Source organism: Sturnira hondurensis, unplaced genomic scaffold, assembly GCF_014824575.4.
Source record: "Sturnira hondurensis isolate 20B ecotype Veracruz unplaced genomic scaffold, ASM1482457v3 Scaffold0022215, whole genome shotgun sequence".
NCBI classification, from domain to species: Eukaryota; Metazoa; Chordata; class Mammalia; order Chiroptera; family Phyllostomidae; genus Sturnira; species Sturnira hondurensis.
In genome coordinates this window covers 4757427-4776691 of record NW_028094846.1, presented here as the reverse complement: position 1 = coordinate 4776691, position 19265 = coordinate 4757427, and the positions used below count along the sequence as shown (strand labels likewise).

Sequence of the window (19265 nt, the reverse complement as noted above, 5' to 3'; positions counted from 1 at the left end):
AGAAAATAAAGTACCACAGGCAAGCACAAAAAAAAAAAAAAAGTTTCCAAATGAGCCCTGGCTTCCAGTGTCCGGCTTTCTGTTTACTTTCTTATCTCCCCGCTGTCTTCCAGTGACTTCTCGAGCCCGGACCGGGCAGCAAATTTGTACTTCACGAACGCACTTTCAGTTGGCCCAGCAGCACCGTGCCTCTCGACTCTCTTTTTACAGCTTTTCCATACTGGGGCCCACTTCCTGCCCAGTTGAGGAAAAAAATCTGGCCTGAAGATGAAATGACTCTTAACATTACACCAAAACATCTGGTACCATTTTATGCGCAGACCCATGTCTGAGAGCAGGCGATTCTAGCGGTCTCTCCAGCGGCACAGCGCATACCCAAACCTCCCCAGGGTGACATCATCCCATATATGGACTCTCCAGCCCAGCCCTCCCCCTTTTCCTGGTCCTAAATTCATTGCCAGTTCCCCAGTCTGCAGCAAATGTGCCACGTCAAGACCGAAAATCACAGCCCTCGAGTGGGGCTCCGCCAGTGCAGCAGAATTCAGGGGGGAAAGCGGAAAGCGACTTTCCCCCAAGACCGGGAGAGGATTTTAAGGACCCAGACGGAAGCTTCTGGAGATCCTGCTCCGTCGGCCCAGTGTTCAGACTACCTGTTCAGGACAATGCCGTTGTACAGTAGTCTGCACATTGGTTAGACTGGGCAAGGCACAGCAACGCCGTGGACGGCTGGGGACCGGAGTGGCTGTTCCGAGGAGAGGACGTGTGTGGGCTCCTCTTCCGACTCTCACGCCCAGTGTTTTTCTTCACAGGTTTTGCACAGTAGGGACCAAGAAGCCCTCGGGGACACTGCCGAGAAAAGACTGCTCCCGGGAGACCTGCGGGTAAGGCCCTCTTGCCGCTCACCTGGGCTGGGACCAGGAGAGCCGAGGTGGGCGCTAGTGACTTGTGTCACCGGCGAGAGAGACAGAGGCACTGGTGTGGCAGAGAGCTGTGTGTGTCTTTTCCAAAGAGCGACGGGGTGCAGTATAGTGTGACTTAGTGTGTGAGTTACTTGCTTTCTGGAGACTTCTAAGTCAATTATCTGCTGAAGTTTAAAGATTTTTCCATGCGAAAAAGAAATTCAGAAGGACTCCAAACACTAAGAATAGCTGAGTGGGGCTAGTTTTCCACGGTGGAAAGGAATAATTCGGAGACCTGAAAACTTGTTTGAATGAGGGCTGGGCTGTATGTAACTTTAACTTTCCCAGGACTGGATCCATTTTGCCCCCAAGTAAAGAATACTTGCTATTTTTAAAATGCTCTATGGATAGAGCTGTTCTGAGATTTCACTTATATAAGATAAATGCCAGGAATAACAGTATCTAACAATAAGCAAAGAGGCTGCCAAGTTTTTGCCCACCACACCACGCATATGGGACTTGCCCAGAACAGAGCGCCAACCCAGAACTATTGAGTCAGCAACTGCATAAATCGGGAACTAGAAACCTCTGTCTTTGGCTCTTCCAATATATGTCTCGGGTTGGTTTTGTTTGTGATGCAAGAACGGTTGATAATTGCTGGTCAGCTGAGTCCTGCGCCTGTTTTTATAACAATGCTTCTATGTCCTTTCTGTCTCTGAGCATTTAATGTGATAAGGTGCTTTGTCTAGAAACCCTCGGATAAAAAAGGAATTTGTAAACGAAGGCAAAGCTTTCTTTGGTCAGTTTCCAGCTGTCCTGGAGGTGAAGGGGGGTGGGAGGGGAGAGGAAGGGGGGAGGGAGGAAAACCCTCAAGCTGAATGAAATCCCAACAGAGAGAATAAGAGAGAAAGTCTGGGCTGCAATATGATCCATGCTGAACTTCAGAGGTGGGTCCTTTAAAGAAAGTTCTAGAAAACTAGTACTGCCTCACCCCTAATTCCCTCAACCCCTATTTATAGCTACCCCCAAACCATTCTGTATACTGAAAACATCTGCTCCGTAGACTTTTGTGAAAAATGAATATAATCTCTTTTGTCCTCCCTTAAATTCTTTAACGTTACAGAGGTTCCTGAACGAACCCTTTTCTAAATTCTATATTTTGCAACAATTCAAAAAGCGTCACGCGTTCTCCTTTGCAGAACATTCTATCACAAAAGGTTCTCCATGTAATCTTTTGTCAGAACAATTTATTTTAAAGATTACCCTTCTGATCATCCTAAAACTGGTATTAAAAAACATATGTTTTCTCTTCTGTCCATGGTTCTTTAGTTAAAATATTTTAAAAAGGAGAAATGTAGCTGTCTTTTCCACTTCATGGTACAGATTGTTTTCTATTGTAACTTGGGCACTCCTATGTTGAATATTTTTAATTGAACAAGTGAAATGTTTAAAATCTGTGTAGTTTCTTTCAGATAGGACAGCTAAAAAGAGAGACTATTAGATAACTTACCAGACCTTATTTTTCCAAGGAATACATTTTTACTGATTTATACAGTTGCTAAACAAGAAAGATAGCTATGAGGTACTTTGGTAATGCTTAAGATTTCTCAAATTTGGGTTTCCTTGTTTGTTTGGTTTTCCCACTCTTATAGATATGATGGAATTTTATAATATGCTTTCATTTCATGTGCATTTCATTTAAAGGTCATTCTTGATATTAAATGGCTTTTTTATTTCAAAGAAACTAACCACCGTCGGTCCCTCACCTATTTCCTCCTTCAGGATGACTTTTAGTCTGGAGACACGGGGCCCGGGGGTCTCCTTAGCGTAAGTACAGGAGTAGAAACCTGAGAGTTGACTTGTACCTGGGGGAGCCGAGGAGTGCCCCTGCACGTGCTCAGTAGAGTCCCAGCGACTCATCTTTGATGCCGGCTTTTAACAAATGAAAAGGAACAGTCCTTATTTTTCAATGGCATGAGCTGAGTTCAAGATCAAGAGTCAGAGCTTGCGCCATCACCTCTGCCGACTGAAGGCAGGGTGGCAGACTGCATGCCGGCAGGGGCACGCAACGCCATGCACGCCGGGCGAGGTCTTTATACCCAGGGTAGAGTAAGGTTTAATTTGACTTTGATATTCCTTTGTGAGGAGACCTACAAATGTTTGGGGGATCACGGGATCTATTCCAGAGGAAACTAACCACCAGTGGTCGCCTTCAACTAAAACTGGCCTGGATATGATGGGAAGTGTAAGTATTAAAATGAAGCACCGTTCCTGGTCAGGGAGCAAATTGTTTGCTGGGCGCCTCACGGAGACGTAGGGGCAATTTTCATTTCGGTGTGTGAATGACTAATAAGTTAGACTAGGTTAAAAGGACTTTTTCTGCCATCTAAGAGAAAGGAAATTCAGAGCTTTAGCTTTCAACACATTTTCTGAATTGGGAAAGGACCAATAAAAAGCAGTTTATTTATACCTTCAACCCCTTCCCCTCTTTTAAAGCTATCGATCTCAAAAATCCAAGAAAGGTTGTTTACAACGGGACAGAATTTCACACTGATCGGCTTTCGTGCAATTAGTCAATAGGCTTAATGCCCTTCCTGCTTGGTGTGCAGCCTTTCTCCCCAGATAATGTGTTTACGTTGTTGAAAGACCAAAATATACTATCTCCCCCACCTCTCGCCTCCAGACCACCCAAGTTTTTCACTCTGTGGGAAAGAGTACAGGCATAAAATTCCTTCTGATAGAAATTTTTCCTCTCCTTTTTTTTTTTTGGTTGAAGTCATAAAGCTGTTATAGGAATGAAAGGGACCTACAACTTGGTCGTGTAGAAAGTTCGCGCATCCATCAACCACCAGCGCCATCCCTACTAAAGAGAGCAGAGCCGAAGCTTACAGCTCCTCTACGAGAGATTTGCTGTTTACAATCAATCCCTTTTCCTCTCCTCTAAAGAGAATATCCCACCCATGGCAATAATGTCCAAATAATACATAAAAGACCATCGCTCAGAAAGCCCAGCTTAAAACAACTAGAGACGATCCAGGATTAGCCTGAGGGGAGACAGGGAATTCCAGATAAAGATGGAAACTTTCGTACTTGGTTTCTTCTAACTTTTTACCTGGGTGTGCTGCAAATTATGTAGCTAGAAATATTTACCCTTTTTTTTAAAGAATTGTTATCAGTTTTAATAAATAGAAATAATGAAGGAAAATTAAGAAAAACAATTACATCTTCATTTTGAATTTCCCAACTTATAACAGCCAGTTTTCCTGGAGTTGCTTTGGTTTGTTTTTGCTATTGAAGACTTAGAACATAATTCTCTTCCTGCACTTTTTTCTTAATAAATAAAAGATAAAAAAATAATAAAGTATATACATCCTTATTAAAAATTATACTGTATAATAATCATGTAAATAGCCCTTTCACAAGTATTTTAAGTGATGACAAGTTAATATTTTACTCTATACTTTGGAAGACAGAAAAACAATCTTAACTGTTTTTTCAACCTTTCACCTTTTTAACAAGCTCAGAGGCAGGTCCAACATAACTATGAGGTGTGGAGATGCCACATACTAACTACACTTGTGTTCTTAAAACCCATTAGAAACATACATTGTCCAAAAGCCTTACGAGTGATCACTCTTCAGCAAGATTTTTTTTTCCCCTGTAAAAGAGGGATGTGTTCTTAGGCCCTGGTATTTGGGGATAGCTCGGTTGACTAGCATTGTTTCATATTAAAGGATAACATATGGACTCACAACGATTTCTTTCTATTTTTTCAGGTTGCATGCATCATTCCTTAATTGCGCAGAGTTAACTGGATCATTATTATTTATGAGAGAGGGAAAGCTATACAGAATGACAGTACTTTCTCATTTCCACAAACACACTCTTTGGGAGGGAAGCCTCCCCCTAAGTAGTGTCTGTGGCACTGAGTGGAGCAGCCAGAACAAAAAAGCTGCTGAAGGAATTTGTTTTTGCATGCTCTGACCCTGTGCTTATTTACTAGCAGCCGTTTACTGATGTTTTTGATTCTGTCAAGGGGGAAAAAAAAGCCCTCTACTCAGAAGTGATGACCAGAAACAGAATCAGTCATTATCTTCTCGAAATTAAATAAATCAAAACTTGCACTTCTCAACTCAGTTTTTTCATAATCTGTAAAAACTTTTTCCTCCATCAAGTCTCTATTTGCAATTTCCTCGGAATTTTGCAATTAAGGGGACATATACTATTTGTGTTCTTTTTTTAATTCTTTGAAAAAATTCCTAATTCCATACTCCTTGGAGAGGAACACTTTGTTTTTGAAGCTATCCCACTTACTGAAAGTTTGAGTCTCTGGCTACTTGGTTTTTTTAAAGGGCAGGGGAATCTGAAACCCCACTATGGGTACCAGTTGCTGATTTATATTAAAATTCTTGACTTGCCAGAATTAAATGTTCTGCCTGTACATTTAATACCACTACTCTTTCTCATATGAGTTATAAATTTTCCAGAGGGCCTGGTTGTACTTTCTGGAGATGAAATGAAGTCTCCTCTTCTGTGTCTAAGATACTACTTTGTAACTGCAGGGCACTAGCAAAGTCCCAGATGCATCCTGGGTGAGCACCTCTGTGGGCGACAGCTGTTTACTGTCTACCTCCTGATTCATGGCACGACCCTGGGGTTAATTGAGAGGAGGACTTTTTCACATCCATACTTGAAAACTGCATTAAAAGGGATATGAGAGATTTAAGGAAGTTCCTGTTCCTTGGTAAAGTACTGGTAAAAATGCAAGCCTTGTAAAAATCCCGCTATTGAGGCATCAGACACCAAGGTTGGCTGGCTGACCTGCCGAATACATGGGGCTCATTATTTTGAAAATGGCCGCTGTTCCCATGTCAATGATAAATTTCTTTTTCATGGGCAAGGTTATGGTACTTATCTACTATGAGAAACATGTACAAACATGTCTTTATCTTTAACTTCAGTATTGTAATATGCCGAGTTTGGGGGAAGAGGAAAGACATCTGGTTCAATTACTCTGAACTCTGACTGCGTATGGGCCAGTAATAACACGGGCTGGAGTTAGGAATAAACCTGGTATTTAACCTTTTTTTTTTTTGCCTTAAAATTTCAATACGAGTTTTCTGTAAAGCCAATTATCCATGTTAGCACTTTCGGAACCAATGTGTAAGTGTACTTTCTGAATAAAGTCAAAAGTCCGACTTGTTTTTAGTTCCATAATGTTTTAATGTTTAATTCTGTTGTGTGTTTCTCTCCCTCTCCCCTGACCCTCCCAAACCTCTCAGTCTGGAACACAGACTGAATGTGTCTGCCCCTGAGCACAGGAAACCCGAAGGAACCAAGGGCCTGGCTGGACGGAGTTGTCATGTGTCTGCCTGTCTACACTTGCTGTGCAGAACATCCGCTCACCTGTACAGCAGGCACAGACAGGCAGTCACATGACAACCCAGCCTGAAAGACAACCAGCCATTGGGAGAGAGCAGCCCTCACACCATAGCATCTACACCAAGAGCTACAGCCAAAAGGGGGGGTGGGGGGCGGGGCGCGGGGGGCCTGGGGTTTTCATCTGTTGATTTAATTCTTAACTCGCATGTATGATTATTATTTATTATTATTATTATTTTATTTTGATTCGAATATTGAAACCCACCAAACGTAAAGTGAGTGGTGCCTATGAAATACAATAAAACCCATTCCTGAAAATGTTCCTGTGCTTCCGATAGTTCTCTTTTCCTAACGGTTGTCAGTAACTTGCTATCCTTGACATGTATTGTACACAGCTTTGCAACACCCCATAGTCATTGTAAGAAAATGACAGAACTTCCAGTCTGATGCTTGACACAGAAGAAGCGACTCTAATATTTCTACTCCACAAACAAAGTTCAGTTTTCTGTGCATGACTGCTTTAGAGAGAGGGACAAAAGAAAAAGAGGGAAGAAATAATATTCCAGGGACCACGCATCTTGAGTTGAACTCAGCCAGTGAACGCCTGGGTGAAACATAATAACAAAGAATATTTGTTTCCAACGTAATTTTCAAATGTATTAAAATGGTTGCTTCTTTGTTGATGTACAGGAAGTTAAAACTGAAGCTCTGCCCCCTCCAAGCGCCAGGATATGCATGGGTTTATTGCTGGGTCACAGAAGGAACTTGCACCACAGTTCTCAGGGTGGGATTCACGGGGCCAGTGTGTCCTCTTGGAATACACACACCCATCCAGTGTGGACCTCCAAACTCTTCAAATGTTTGGGCAGTTCCGTTATTGTAAAAAAAAAAAAGCAAGGATGTGGATGAGTGGATATGCAATATGTATTTTGCCATGCCTTTTGAGAAAATGTCAAAACTTCAATTTTACACCCAGGGCAAATAGTTGGGGAGATGGTTAAAATCACAAATTTATCTGTTCTGATTTGGTTCACTAAAATACTTTAACTTCAGTACATAAAATTCATTTTCATCTTTCTTAGAAAGATTCTGGTCAAGCTTTAAAAAATGTAGCACCAGGGCTATCCCAAATTTGGGGGGTTTTAATCTAATGAAACATTTTGAGCATATGTTCTGGACAAAAGCAAACTATTTTTATACAGACATGTCATTTTTAAAATGAAAGATTTCATCTTAAGGCTAAAAACCCCACAAGATTCAAAACTTCTACAATTTCATGATATTCTACCAAACCTGACCCTATAGTTACTTAAAAAAATATTTGGGCCAAATTATGAAGTAAATACACGATTAAGGCTAAATTCTTTCATGGAACCATCTGGCCTAAACAAATACGTTATCTGCTAAAATAGGCTTCTGCAGAACACATTTGTGCAAAGGCGTTTTTTACCTTACAGAAAAATCCCAGGACTAGACCCTAAAGTATTATACTGAATAAGAGTTCACATAAAATGTAAAAAATCAACAGGAAGCCAGCATCAAAATGCCTCAGAATCTTTACGCAGTTCCACCCAATGCGAATACTTCCTGCAACCTGCGGCAAACACTGCAGACAGGAGTCTGGCCAGCGGTCATTCCACTGGACCCTGCGGGGAGCCCAGGGCGGGCTTGAGGGCTCCCCGGAAGACACGTGGCTGGGGCGGGCCGTGGGGAGACTGCTCCCTTCCACCAGACTCCGAGGCGAAAGCCAGCGGCCAGCGGAGTCACCCCCGAGTGAGCCACTCGGGGGAACACTGCAAATACTTTTCCCTTAAAACATGGGGTGAATATCTTGGTTTTCCTTTTTTCTTTTCACTTGGCTCTCAAAAAAGTGCTTGAAAGAATGTTATTTATCTTAAAGCTCATTAAATGATGCACATTTGAAAATGTTACTCTTCTGGAAGAGGGTCAAATGAAGGGCGATAGTGTCCTTCCAGTACAAACTCTTCAGGAGGACAAATAACTACAGGGGAGTGGATCTGAGGCTGGAAGTATTTTTAATAAATTTGAAATAGCATTTGCCATTGGGGCTTGGTGAGTCACTATTTCCTAAAAAACAATAAATCTTTGGATAATGCCGGGCGCGGAAATGTTTATATGAAATAACGCTACATAAAAAAAAAAAAAGCCTAATGGGAAACAGCTTATATATGGTGAAAAACATACACGTAACTAGGATCGTGAAGAATTTCAAGTAACATAAATGTTTTAAAGTTCAGTATTTGTTGAGACTGTTTTGGGGGGTAAAAAATATATCGAATGGTTTTAGCTAACTCAAACAACTCAGCCAGGCTTGTGAACGGCGGGCGCAGGATTGACCTGAGCACAGGTGGCCCGCAGACCCAGCAGGAAACAGGCGAAGTCTTGATCACATAAGTGAACAGGGAAAGAGATGAAGATTTCTGTGACTTCCTGGTCCGCAGCTTTGGCCATCCAGGAGTACAGCTGCCATTTTGATTCCTATGAGTGCAGTTACATTCGTCATCTGCTACAACTACATAATGAAAACAATGCTCAGTAAATACCCCTACACGGGAATTATATGGCCTCGGTATCGAGCGATCCAAACACGTGAAGCCACAAAAATGAGGCCTGTACCTTTTTTTAAGAGTCTAAAGAATGTCCTTATTTCAATGCAGATTTTGGATTTTCTTCAACAGTGTAAGGTTAGTACATTTCCGCTGGAAACTCTTCTGTTGAATTACCCTACTTTCCTATGAGTATTCCATTATGATTTTAATCTTCATGTTGGACTACAGAAATAGAATAAATATTGGTTATATGCAGTTATTATTCATAAACTAAATAGTCCCCTTTCTTCAGAGATTTTAACCATCACTTACACTTTTCTCATTGATATTAAAAAAAATAAGACTCTTTTCTCCTTGGATCAGAATTTCCTGTTCTTCCAAAATTCATATTTTAGGTACATTTTTTTCAAAGCCATCACTTTTTTTTTTCAAATCTGATTTCAAAGTATTAATGTAAACTATCTAAACCCCCAATCCTCTGACATGAGTATCCATTTTACTCCCATACCTTGCCCTTTTCTCAATCCCTCCTCAGAACTGTGCAAATATATTTACAATGTAAGAAAATAACATCGTCAAACATATTTTCTGCTCAAGTGATCTTCAATCCAGAAACTTACACAGTCAGAGGAGGCAAAAAAAAAAATCCATCAACCTTCAATGATAAAACTTAAAATATTTTTAAGACAATCTACCTCGCACGGTGATTTTACCCTGTAATTCAATAATGCAGTTGAGGCACTTCACATACCAGGACACGAGGAACCACTGTGCCACATTTCTCCATTTGCTCAATCCCATGTTCACAATTGTCATTTACATCACGTCACCTTTCAGCGCCACACCCACTGGTGGTAGGACAGTGAACAGGACAATGGCTCCTGGTCTCAAGAGGCTTACGGGTTAGCAGGAACCTAAACATTCGGCCAGTACTTAGCATGTGTGATGAGTTGTCTCGTCAATGTCACCTTTTGAACCGAATCTCTTAAGTCCATCATTTCTATCCATTTCCGTCAACCCGCCCCAGCCCAAGCTACCATGTCTCTCATGGAGATCACAGCAATCACCTCCCAACAGCTCCCCAATCCAGTCTCATCTCCGACATATTCTCTACGGGGCAAACAGAAGAATCTGTAAAAAAAATTCAAATCTTATTAGGTGACTCTCCAGCTTAAAAACTTTGAAGCCTTCTCAGCATTCTCAGGATCCAGGTACCTAACCGTTATAGTCCCTCTCTCTCTTCGTTCTACCCACACGGGCCTTAGTTCAGCTTCCTAAACTCATCAAGCTCAATCTTGCCTCCGGGCACCAATACAAACCTCCTCTGACCACCAGACTGAACGGCTCCCACACAGAGCCTTCCACCCCAGACACTCTCCCAGTCACGGTCATCCCTGGATTTACTTTCTTCACAGCTTGTAGTCTGCCTCTGAGAGGTTTCCCTGCGTGCCTGCATGTTTTCTGTACTGGGAAAAATCTTTCAGGGGGGGCAGGTACCATGAATTCCTTGCCAACCGTTCGTCCTTAGTGACTAGGAGAGTGTCTGGTCCCTAATGGCTGCTCAGAAAACACATCTTGGGAAGGGTTCCGGTGGCCAAGAACGTGGACGTACACACATACGGACATACGGCAGTGTGTACGCACCGTTCCTCCTTCTCTTTGACTCCCAGTGGCCTTCTCTAAATGGAGAACGCAAGTGAAGTACGGAGTTAGCTCAGTGCCTGGTCAGTTACAAACAATCAATAAAGCTTCATCATTAGGAGGAGGATGATCGTCATCAATGATCGTGCAGATTGAAAGCTGACCCGCCATGCGTTTAAGCAGGCAGAATGAATAGCGGAGATACTGTTTATAACTGCAAGGACTGTTGAGTGAGAGAGCATCTTGCGAACTGGAGGGCCATTTGGTTTGGTTGAGATTTGACTCGTGTGGCTACGCAAAGGTGAGCCTGTGGGAAGAGCTGAGTGAACGTACTGTAGAGTGAGAAGCGCCTTGAGCTTGGGGCACTCCAGAGGGACAGCACTGAGGGGAGACGTAGGAGGGGGCGGAGAGAGATCGAGACCCGTGCACGGTCCTTGGGCGGAGCCAGCACAAGGCTAGAGCGGCCAGCGCCACGCCCAAGTGGAGGGTCTACTGGTCAAAAACTACTGGGCTATTTAAAACTCTACTTGAGGTTGTTCAAACCTCTGTATGGCTTCCCCAAATCCTTAGTAAATATAAGTACTACAAATATCTTTATGCTATTATTTGGATAGAAATCAAAGGAGCTAAGTATCATCCACTCCAGGCACAAGGGGATCCACGGAGATATACAACCCACGCATCCATGCTCTGTCCTCACTCCCATAGACAGCTCCTGCTTGACTTGGGGCACGCACACCAGCCAAGTGCCTTGGGCGCGGGACGGACCCAGCAAGGGGTCTATGCGACCCCTAGAAAAGTACTCCAGGCCACTTGTGTAGGAAGTGTCAGAGTCTGGTACGAGGGGATGACGTAGAAGGACACGCAGGTTTGGGCAAATCCCCTGGGTGATTAGTTATCAACTGTCTCGTGCTGGAAAGATGGTCTATTTCTTTTTGCACCGCAGAAATCCCCAACCCTAGAGCAACGTTAAAGGAAAGCACCGCGTCCAGCAGGTAGATACACTGTGCCTCCACAGCCACACTGTTGTGAAGACTCCATAAATGTAACAGTGCCTGGGACACAGGCGGAAACCTCTCTAGGAAGCTCATCTGTCAGTAACATTATGAGTAACATTATTTTAATGGAGAGTAATGGTTCCAAAAGTACAGTCCACAGATGCTTGAGGGTGTCATGAATTCCTGTAAAATCCTGGGGTAGGGTGCACAGATCTATTCAGAGCGCAAAGGAGAAACGCCGGAGACTTGCCGTGGCTGGCAGTCACGCCGACTGCAGCTTGAACTTGTTACTCGGGGCTGATGTGCCGGAGCCCCTGCCAGCTTGGCTGGGGAGTCGCATAGTTTACTCTCCTCGTCTCTGCTTCTTGGCTGACGTGTCGGGGAACCCGTAGGGTGAAGGGGAGGCGGGATGGAAAGTCTCGCTAAAGGAATGGGGTCCCAGATTCCTCCGACTGTTTGAATCTAACCATTCTCTGCTGAAATGCCCGAGATCCCACACATCCTGGGTCCCCATATGAAATGACAGAAAATGAACACTTAGAAGACACGAATCAAAGAATGGCATCACAGTGTCACTTTCAATGGCAGAAATACACACACACACACACACACACACACCCCACTAGAAAGTGTATTAGAGCACTTATTAAAATATGATTTCTCAGTGCCCCGTAAAAATCCCTTTGAGGCAACTTGGCTGGCAATGGTCCCCATCTGTTATGTGAAAAGACCAAGGCTCAGAGGTGTCCCAAACCTGGCAGTCACTTGGAGCCGACCCTTGACCCCCAGCACCTCGCCTTTCTCATCGCATGGAGCGAGGGGTTTAGGGGGGCCTTTGTTCGCTCGATGCCATCCTGGAGGACAGTCTATGCCACTGTTCTTTAATTGCAACTATACTTCATAAGTCAGTGTATTTGTTACAAACCTGCCGTAGTTAAACAAAACCGTATCATGCTATTTTATTCAACAGCCAATTCAAATCCATCTCATTACACAGGAGGATAGCTGAACACAGAAAAAAACATGGCAAGCCCCAGTGAAAATTTGCATACAGTTATCTTGAATAAACGTGAGAACTGTAAATAATTAGTGACATTTATTGCGTCACACGTGCTTGACGGAGAAGGAGAAATGGCCGAGTGAGAGGGTACCCAGAGCCGGAGGGTGCTGATGTCAGTGAGGGCCGGCACCGTGGGGCGCCATCCACGCACTCAGCTTGCAAAAAAACTGACCCCAAGGTGGAGTTCGAACTGAGGGTCACCTTCACAAAGGAATACCCTGAACTGGGATTTCTGCAGTTGCCAGTGAAACATGCTCAATCTGTATGTCCCTGAACTTGGAACCTACACGTTATTGAAAACATGGCTGTTAGAGATGGGCGCTCAGGGTGCAAGTTCAAGAGGTCAGAGATGAATCTCTGCCTCGGAGCCCCACACTCCTGACACTTGTCCTTGACCTCCCAGAGACCTCCTTTCCCCGGAGACCTCCCCCCAGCCCGGCTCTTTGTGGAATACCAGCCCTGAGTAAGGGGCAGTGCGGTCCCCTGCCTTTGGCCCCCTGCCTTTAGCCCCGGGAGCAGGCTCACAGANGGGGGGGGGGGGGGGGGGGGGGGGGAGGGGAGGGGGCAGGGAGGCCAGGGAGATGGTTCCAATGGGAAGCAGCTCTGACCCAAAGACACAGACAGTTTGAGGACATGGGTTGGTTGTGAGTCGGGATTATTAAATCTTGAAAATTTCCAATCTCACTTCTCAAGCACAGTATTTAAAGGCACTTAATACACCATCTAAACTCTTAGAAACAGGATGTATCTAAGAGAAGAGCCCTTAGGCCAACTGAGCCCGAAAGGAAATCATCAATTTATCCTTTTTCTATGTAGGGAGGCCCCTACCTCAAAGCTCCCAAAGCTGCGCTCTTTATTTTTTTTAACTTGTATCCAATTTATCGGGGTGACATTGGTTATACAATTATAGAGGTGTCAGGTGTACAATCATCACCTGTGCATTATACTGTGTGTTCCCCACCCGATGTCAGGTCTCCTTCCGCCACCATTTCTCCTGCCTTTACCCTCCTCTCCTCCCCACCCCCTTTCCCCCTGGTAACACCATTCTGTTGTCTGTGTCTGTGAGCTGTCGCTGTCATTGTTGTTTCTGCTGAATCCCTCTGCCTTTTCACCCAGCCCCCACCCCCTGCCCTGACAGCTGTCAGCCTGTTCTCTGTGCTCTTTAAATGCCAGGGACTACCAAAGAATGCGGGGGAAATCCAAGCGGCCAGCGCAGGAAAGGGACCATTGCTCGTCCTCTTACTATCTCCTAACGGCCAATTCCACATCCGATTAAAGTCAGTAAAATTCGCGACATAAAAACTGAGAATGAAGCTGCTGAGTAGAAATTTTCTTTGGACCTTTCTGCAGAATTTGAGTTCCCTTACTGCAGAAAATTCCGTGGAAATCGCTTGATCATCCGATCGTGACTCAACACACCACTGTACACGAAGCACTTAGGAAACCGAACATGATGTGAGATGTGACATTTTTTCTCCAACAACTGACAAAGATACTTTGGAGTGTTTTTAAAAGACATGAGGCCAAGATTGGAAGGTCTATTGAGTCTGAAATGCACGCTCTTACAGCCAAATAAATCTGGGACAAGCTCGCCCACCAACAGCCGTGCTCTCGGGGACTAGTTTTCTTACCCAATGTTTGCGTGCTGCCTCATAAGCATCAAAATTTCTCAGGTCAGACCAGAGCTACTGAAATCTCCACAGCACACCAGTTTAATTTCCACCATGCGGTTCCAAATACAAATGTAGCACATTACAGCTCTTTAGTGCCTCTGCAAGAATTGTATATATGTGTGTGTATGTGTGTGTCTATATATATATATATACATAGACACACACATATATACACATACACACATATATACGTGTATATATATACGTATACATATACATGTATATATATACGTGTGTGTATGTGTGTATAGTGCTTTCATCACTATCAAATTTAAAGGAACAGTACGTCACAGGAACAAAAGCATTAACACGAACCAGAGTGCCATCCTTATCATAATTCATGCTTTTATACAGACACCAAATTCTCAAAGAACAAACTTCATATAAAACAGTTATCAGGAACCTGAAGGCGAGTGATTTGCACATTTTCAAATGCCTGTCCCTTGAGGCTGAGGTCACAGCAACGATGCTGAAATTCTTTGTAAACTCCGCATCGGTGTGATCAATTTCCCTGTTATAATGCCGTATTACCTTGAGTCTTTTCAACACATCATTTAATGGAAATTCCTTCACTGCGTCACACCTCGCCAGTGTTACAGGAGTTTCCAAGTGCTGACTCCTAACCTCATGTCTTCAGGTAAACAGACACGTGAGTACGCCAAAGAAATAACAGAAATTTGAGGGGAATATTGTAAAAGTAAAAATCCATGGGGAAAAATAAAACGGTGCTTCTTGGGGCAGAAAGCCCAGCCCAGGTATCACTGAGAGAGAACCAGTGAGCAGTGTCTCCAAACTGAGGAGCCCGATAATGTCAGTGGGCCGGAAAGGAGAACACTGTCACTCTCCACGGCTTACCTCGTCGTCTTTGTACCAGGACAAGCTCTCGGCTGTGAGGACGAACCAGTACCCCTTGGAGCCCCCTTTCATGATGCCGATGTTGCTGATGGTCAGCCAGCCCTTGCGGATCACCTGCAAGAGAGCACAGGGCAAAGCGTGCTCAGTGCTACACGAGCCCACGGAGACCACGGGCCCTGCACCAAGCGAGGCTCAAAACAAGGAAGATACAAAGTGCGGTAAGAACAGCACTGTTCCCCCAAAGTTCAACTTCCATTCCTCTATTTAAGGCCATGTATCTTCGAAAAGCACACATAACCAAAAGCACAACTTTGATGGGAAGGCTCTCCCATCAAATGAACAAAATCTAAACATCAGACGGAGGTAGGCGGCAGGAGCAGAAAGCCTGAAGTGGGGAGGAAGGAAATGGGGAGGGCCAGGCAGACTCATTTGTGGCAGGGCCACTAGGATGGAAACATGTCAGTCGACCACCCAGCGCTGACTTGAACGGCACCAGATTCTCGCGCCCACCGCCTCTGCTCCTGGGCCAGCGCAGCGGCCCATGCGTTCGCGGGCTTTGGTCTCCTCAGGCTTCCTGGGAAGACTGGCCACCCAATGGTGAACAGAAAGGACTCGAGCCAACCCAAAGCAGCTCCTAGGGAGTTAATAGCTCTGAATAAGCCTGCGTGAAAGAGGGAGCTGAAATGATGAGCTAAAGTTAAAGTTTGGAGTTGTAGAATGATGTAGATGCATCCATCTACTTGTGATTGATAACTGCTGTACTAACAAAAATATGTAGCACCTTCATGAAAATCTTTAAACGACTTCTAAATCTGAAAACACCAACAACTTGGATTATTGATAGAAATTACTGATAAACGTCATTTAAGTGAAAAATCTATTTTCTCTCACAGTTGTGAAATTAAATTCTATGCTTTCGTATGGCATAGTTTATTATCTTCTCTCTGTTAGATAACTCTTGATATCAGAGAACCAGAAATAAAATCCTATATGGAATTGGACGTTGTTGTTTTAAATGTCAAAAAGTATGCTCTGCCTAATTTATCCAGTACTCTAGAGTGCCTGAAGCACTTTAACAATTACTGAACTATCGAATGACTGGGCATCAGTTCCTAAAGGAAGACGGAAACACCCTAATAATCATATGTGATATTGACCTTGCTCCTAAGTGTTTTAACTGAAGAAGAAAAGTCAACTCTAAGGAAAACTGAGAAACAGGTCAAGGTTATCGTTACAGACCCTTAAAGCCTCACTCCACACACTCGTTCCTGCCACCTGGACTCCCCGTCACTCGTCTCTCAGGTGCCCATGTCCTTCCTAGCACGCTGCTTCAGTTTTGCTGACCCCACCCCGGCCCAGACTTTGGCAGTTCTCCCCACTGTTCAAAATCACTCCTTCTCACCCTCTGCTTCGGAAAGAAGAAAACAATGCTTCTCAAAGTAGGGTTTCTACCAGCTATATTGTAACCACTGGGATGGTTTCTACAAACACAGATTTGTGGGTCACCTGTGAGTCCAAATGAACCAGAGTGTGTACATATGAAGCCCAGGAATCGACATCCAAACATGTTCTCCGGGTGAGTCATATTCATGCTGAAGGTTGAGAACCACCACCTGTACACACACAGTCAAAACCTTCACTGACCTCGGAGCAAATGACAACTTCTGATTCTTAGTAAGAAGGACCTGGGGGTGCCATCTCACACCAACCCTGCCATCCACCCCGCCGGGGTTACGAGTAGCACACAAATCACAGTACCCACTGAAAGGCTACCTATCAATAGAATTGTACACTCATAACCTATATCGTTTTCTTAATCAATGCCAGCCCACTGAATTCAATAAAACTTTTAAAAAAAGGAAGTATCTTTATTATTTCATTTTATCAGGTATCTCTGGACAGAGAAGAAGTCTTCCAGATACTTCCAGATACTTATGTTGCAATAAGTGAATCGCTGTTTTGCCTGCTGATTATCAGTCTGACTCCATTGAGGAGAGTCATGAACTGAGTTCAACACACAGGTTTTGAGGACCAATTACAAATCCAGACAAAAACTCATGATGCTGCTGGAACGCCTGCCCTCAAGAATCTTTCCGTTTAGTAGGAAAATCAGGGCCATAAAGACACGATTTCAACGAAAGCTTCGTGCAGTGAGAGAGTTATGCTGGATAAACAAAGGGGCACTGGACACACTTAGGAAGCTATAAACAATGGTAGTTCAAAAAACTTGGGAGCAAAATAGAATTAGCCATGTCAGGAAGTAGTCTGTTTGCTTATCTGTTTTTTTATAAAGAACAAACAAGAGAAAATAGGAAGGAGCCACTGAGTGCCGAAAATGTGAGGTAGGGGTCAAGAGACGGAGGCCGGAGAGGCCCGTGGGGTCTAGGCAGAGTAGGTTCAGACCAATGGGGTCCCACACTGTCACAGCCCCACTCCTCTACAGTCCCAAATCAATGTCAAGTACATGTGTACATTTATCTTTAGGTATATGTGAACATTGTATTAATAAATTACGTGCATCATACGGAAATGCACAAAGAAATGTGAAGGCGTGACATAAAGATAAAATACATCACATTTTTAATATTTTACATGTTGTGAGGGAAGTGTATTTTGTTTGTTACACTTATAACTTTATTATGAACTCCCCTGGGATACAGAGCAAGGGCGCTGGCATCAGTATGTCTATTAAACATTGTTAGAGCTTTCCTGTTTTCTCACTTTCTAGATAAAAACACATATAAGCAGATGTGTACTGGAGTCTCCTGCACTTGGGTGGATTCTGCACGCTGACCCGGGACAGAGAAACTAGGTTATGGAAGGAATAACCCACATGAGAAATGACCGAGGCGTAAGTAGAGCCATGATGTGGTAAGGAAGAAAACAAATAAACCTACTGGACAAATACCTAGGAGATAAGATCAACAGGACTGACGACTGGGTGAGGGGGGTTCATGCCAGTAAAGATTCTAGAACTGCATTCTACGGGGGCCACTTGCCATAACACTTACTGAATCTTAGTGAATAGTGTCCATTCAGATGTGTGGCAAGAGTAAAATGCTCACTGAATTTTTAAAAATTAGTTCAAAACAACTGTAAAATATTTCATTAAAATTTTTATAATTGAGCCCTGGCTGGTGTAGCTCAGAGGACTGAGCACGAGCCTGTGAAGCAAAGGGTCGCCGGTTCGATTCCCAGTCGGGGCACATGCCTGGGTTGCAGGCCAGGTCCCAGTAGGGGACACAGGAGAGGGAACCGCACACTGATGTTTCTCTCCCTCTCTTTCTCCATCCCTTCCCCTCTCTCTAAAAATAAATAAAATATTATTTAAAATTTTTTTAATTGATCATGTGATGATTAATAAACCTCATGTAAACTGGAGGTGGGAGGGGCTGGAGAAGGAACCACTCACGGCCACACACCCAACAGGAAGCGACAGGCTCTCCGTCTGCAACAGGAAGCCATGTTTTCTATGCTGCTCCAGCAGAAAGGAAGAGGGTCCTCTCCTCACCTGGTAACCACTCCACCAATGAAAGGCCGTTACAGCCCAGCCAATAAAAAGCCACTGCACTTCAAACTCCCAGTTTCCTCCAATGGACCCTGTTTGCAGCAGCCCCTCTGTGCTCCCCTTTACAAAAGAATGTTTCGCCCCCTTGTTCTCTGGACTTGCTCGTGGTTCACCACGAGACCACGTGTCTTGAATTGCAGTTCTCTGCTGTTCCCACAGGAACCCATTTTGCTGGAGAATTATCTGACAGTCTCTTGGTTTAAGGTTAACAATCACATGCTAAAAGAATATCTTGAATATATTGGGTTAATAAAATCCATTTTAATGATGATTTCACCTGCTTCCTTTTAGTTTCAATGTGGCAACCAGAACATTTTAAATTATGTATGTGGCTTTCCTTATGTTTTTATTGGACATTGTGCTACTCTGGAAGATTCTGAAACTCCTGGGACCAGCAGCTCAGAAGGAACAGAGGAGCAAGACCACATTTTCGAAAGGTAGGGGAGCCAGTGATGGATCCGGCCAAGGCCATGCTGAATCTGATGTACCTGTGGGACATGTGCATAGACATGACCTGCCACCTGAAGCAAACAGAGCGGATAGGACCGGAGATGGCGACATGCATGGTGGCATCAACACATATACAGGCGGCGCTTAAAACTGAGTGAAACAGGCTTAG

At 43.9% G+C, this 19265-nt stretch overlaps 1 protein-coding gene and 1 long non-coding RNA gene across 13 annotated transcripts in view; one reads left to right on the top strand and one right to left on the bottom strand.

Annotated features, from left to right (window-relative positions):
- Positions 1-19265, bottom strand: part of DNM3 (dynamin 3) — a 383116-nt gene that overhangs the window by 193485 nt on the left and 170366 nt on the right. For all 12 annotated transcript variants that reach the window (XM_037035176.1, XM_037035187.1, XM_037035185.1 and 9 more), the window contains one exon: positions 15079-15192. In XM_037035176.1, the coding sequence (XP_036891071.1) occupies positions 15079-15192 (114 nt within the window). The remainder of the gene's footprint in view (positions 1-15078; positions 15193-19265) is intronic.
- On the top strand, positions 442-6603 carry LOC118979188 (uncharacterized). The gene is made up of 2 exons (XR_005064855.1): positions 442-3144; positions 4676-6603. It is a non-coding gene; the product is annotated as an uncharacterized LOC118979188 (long non-coding RNA).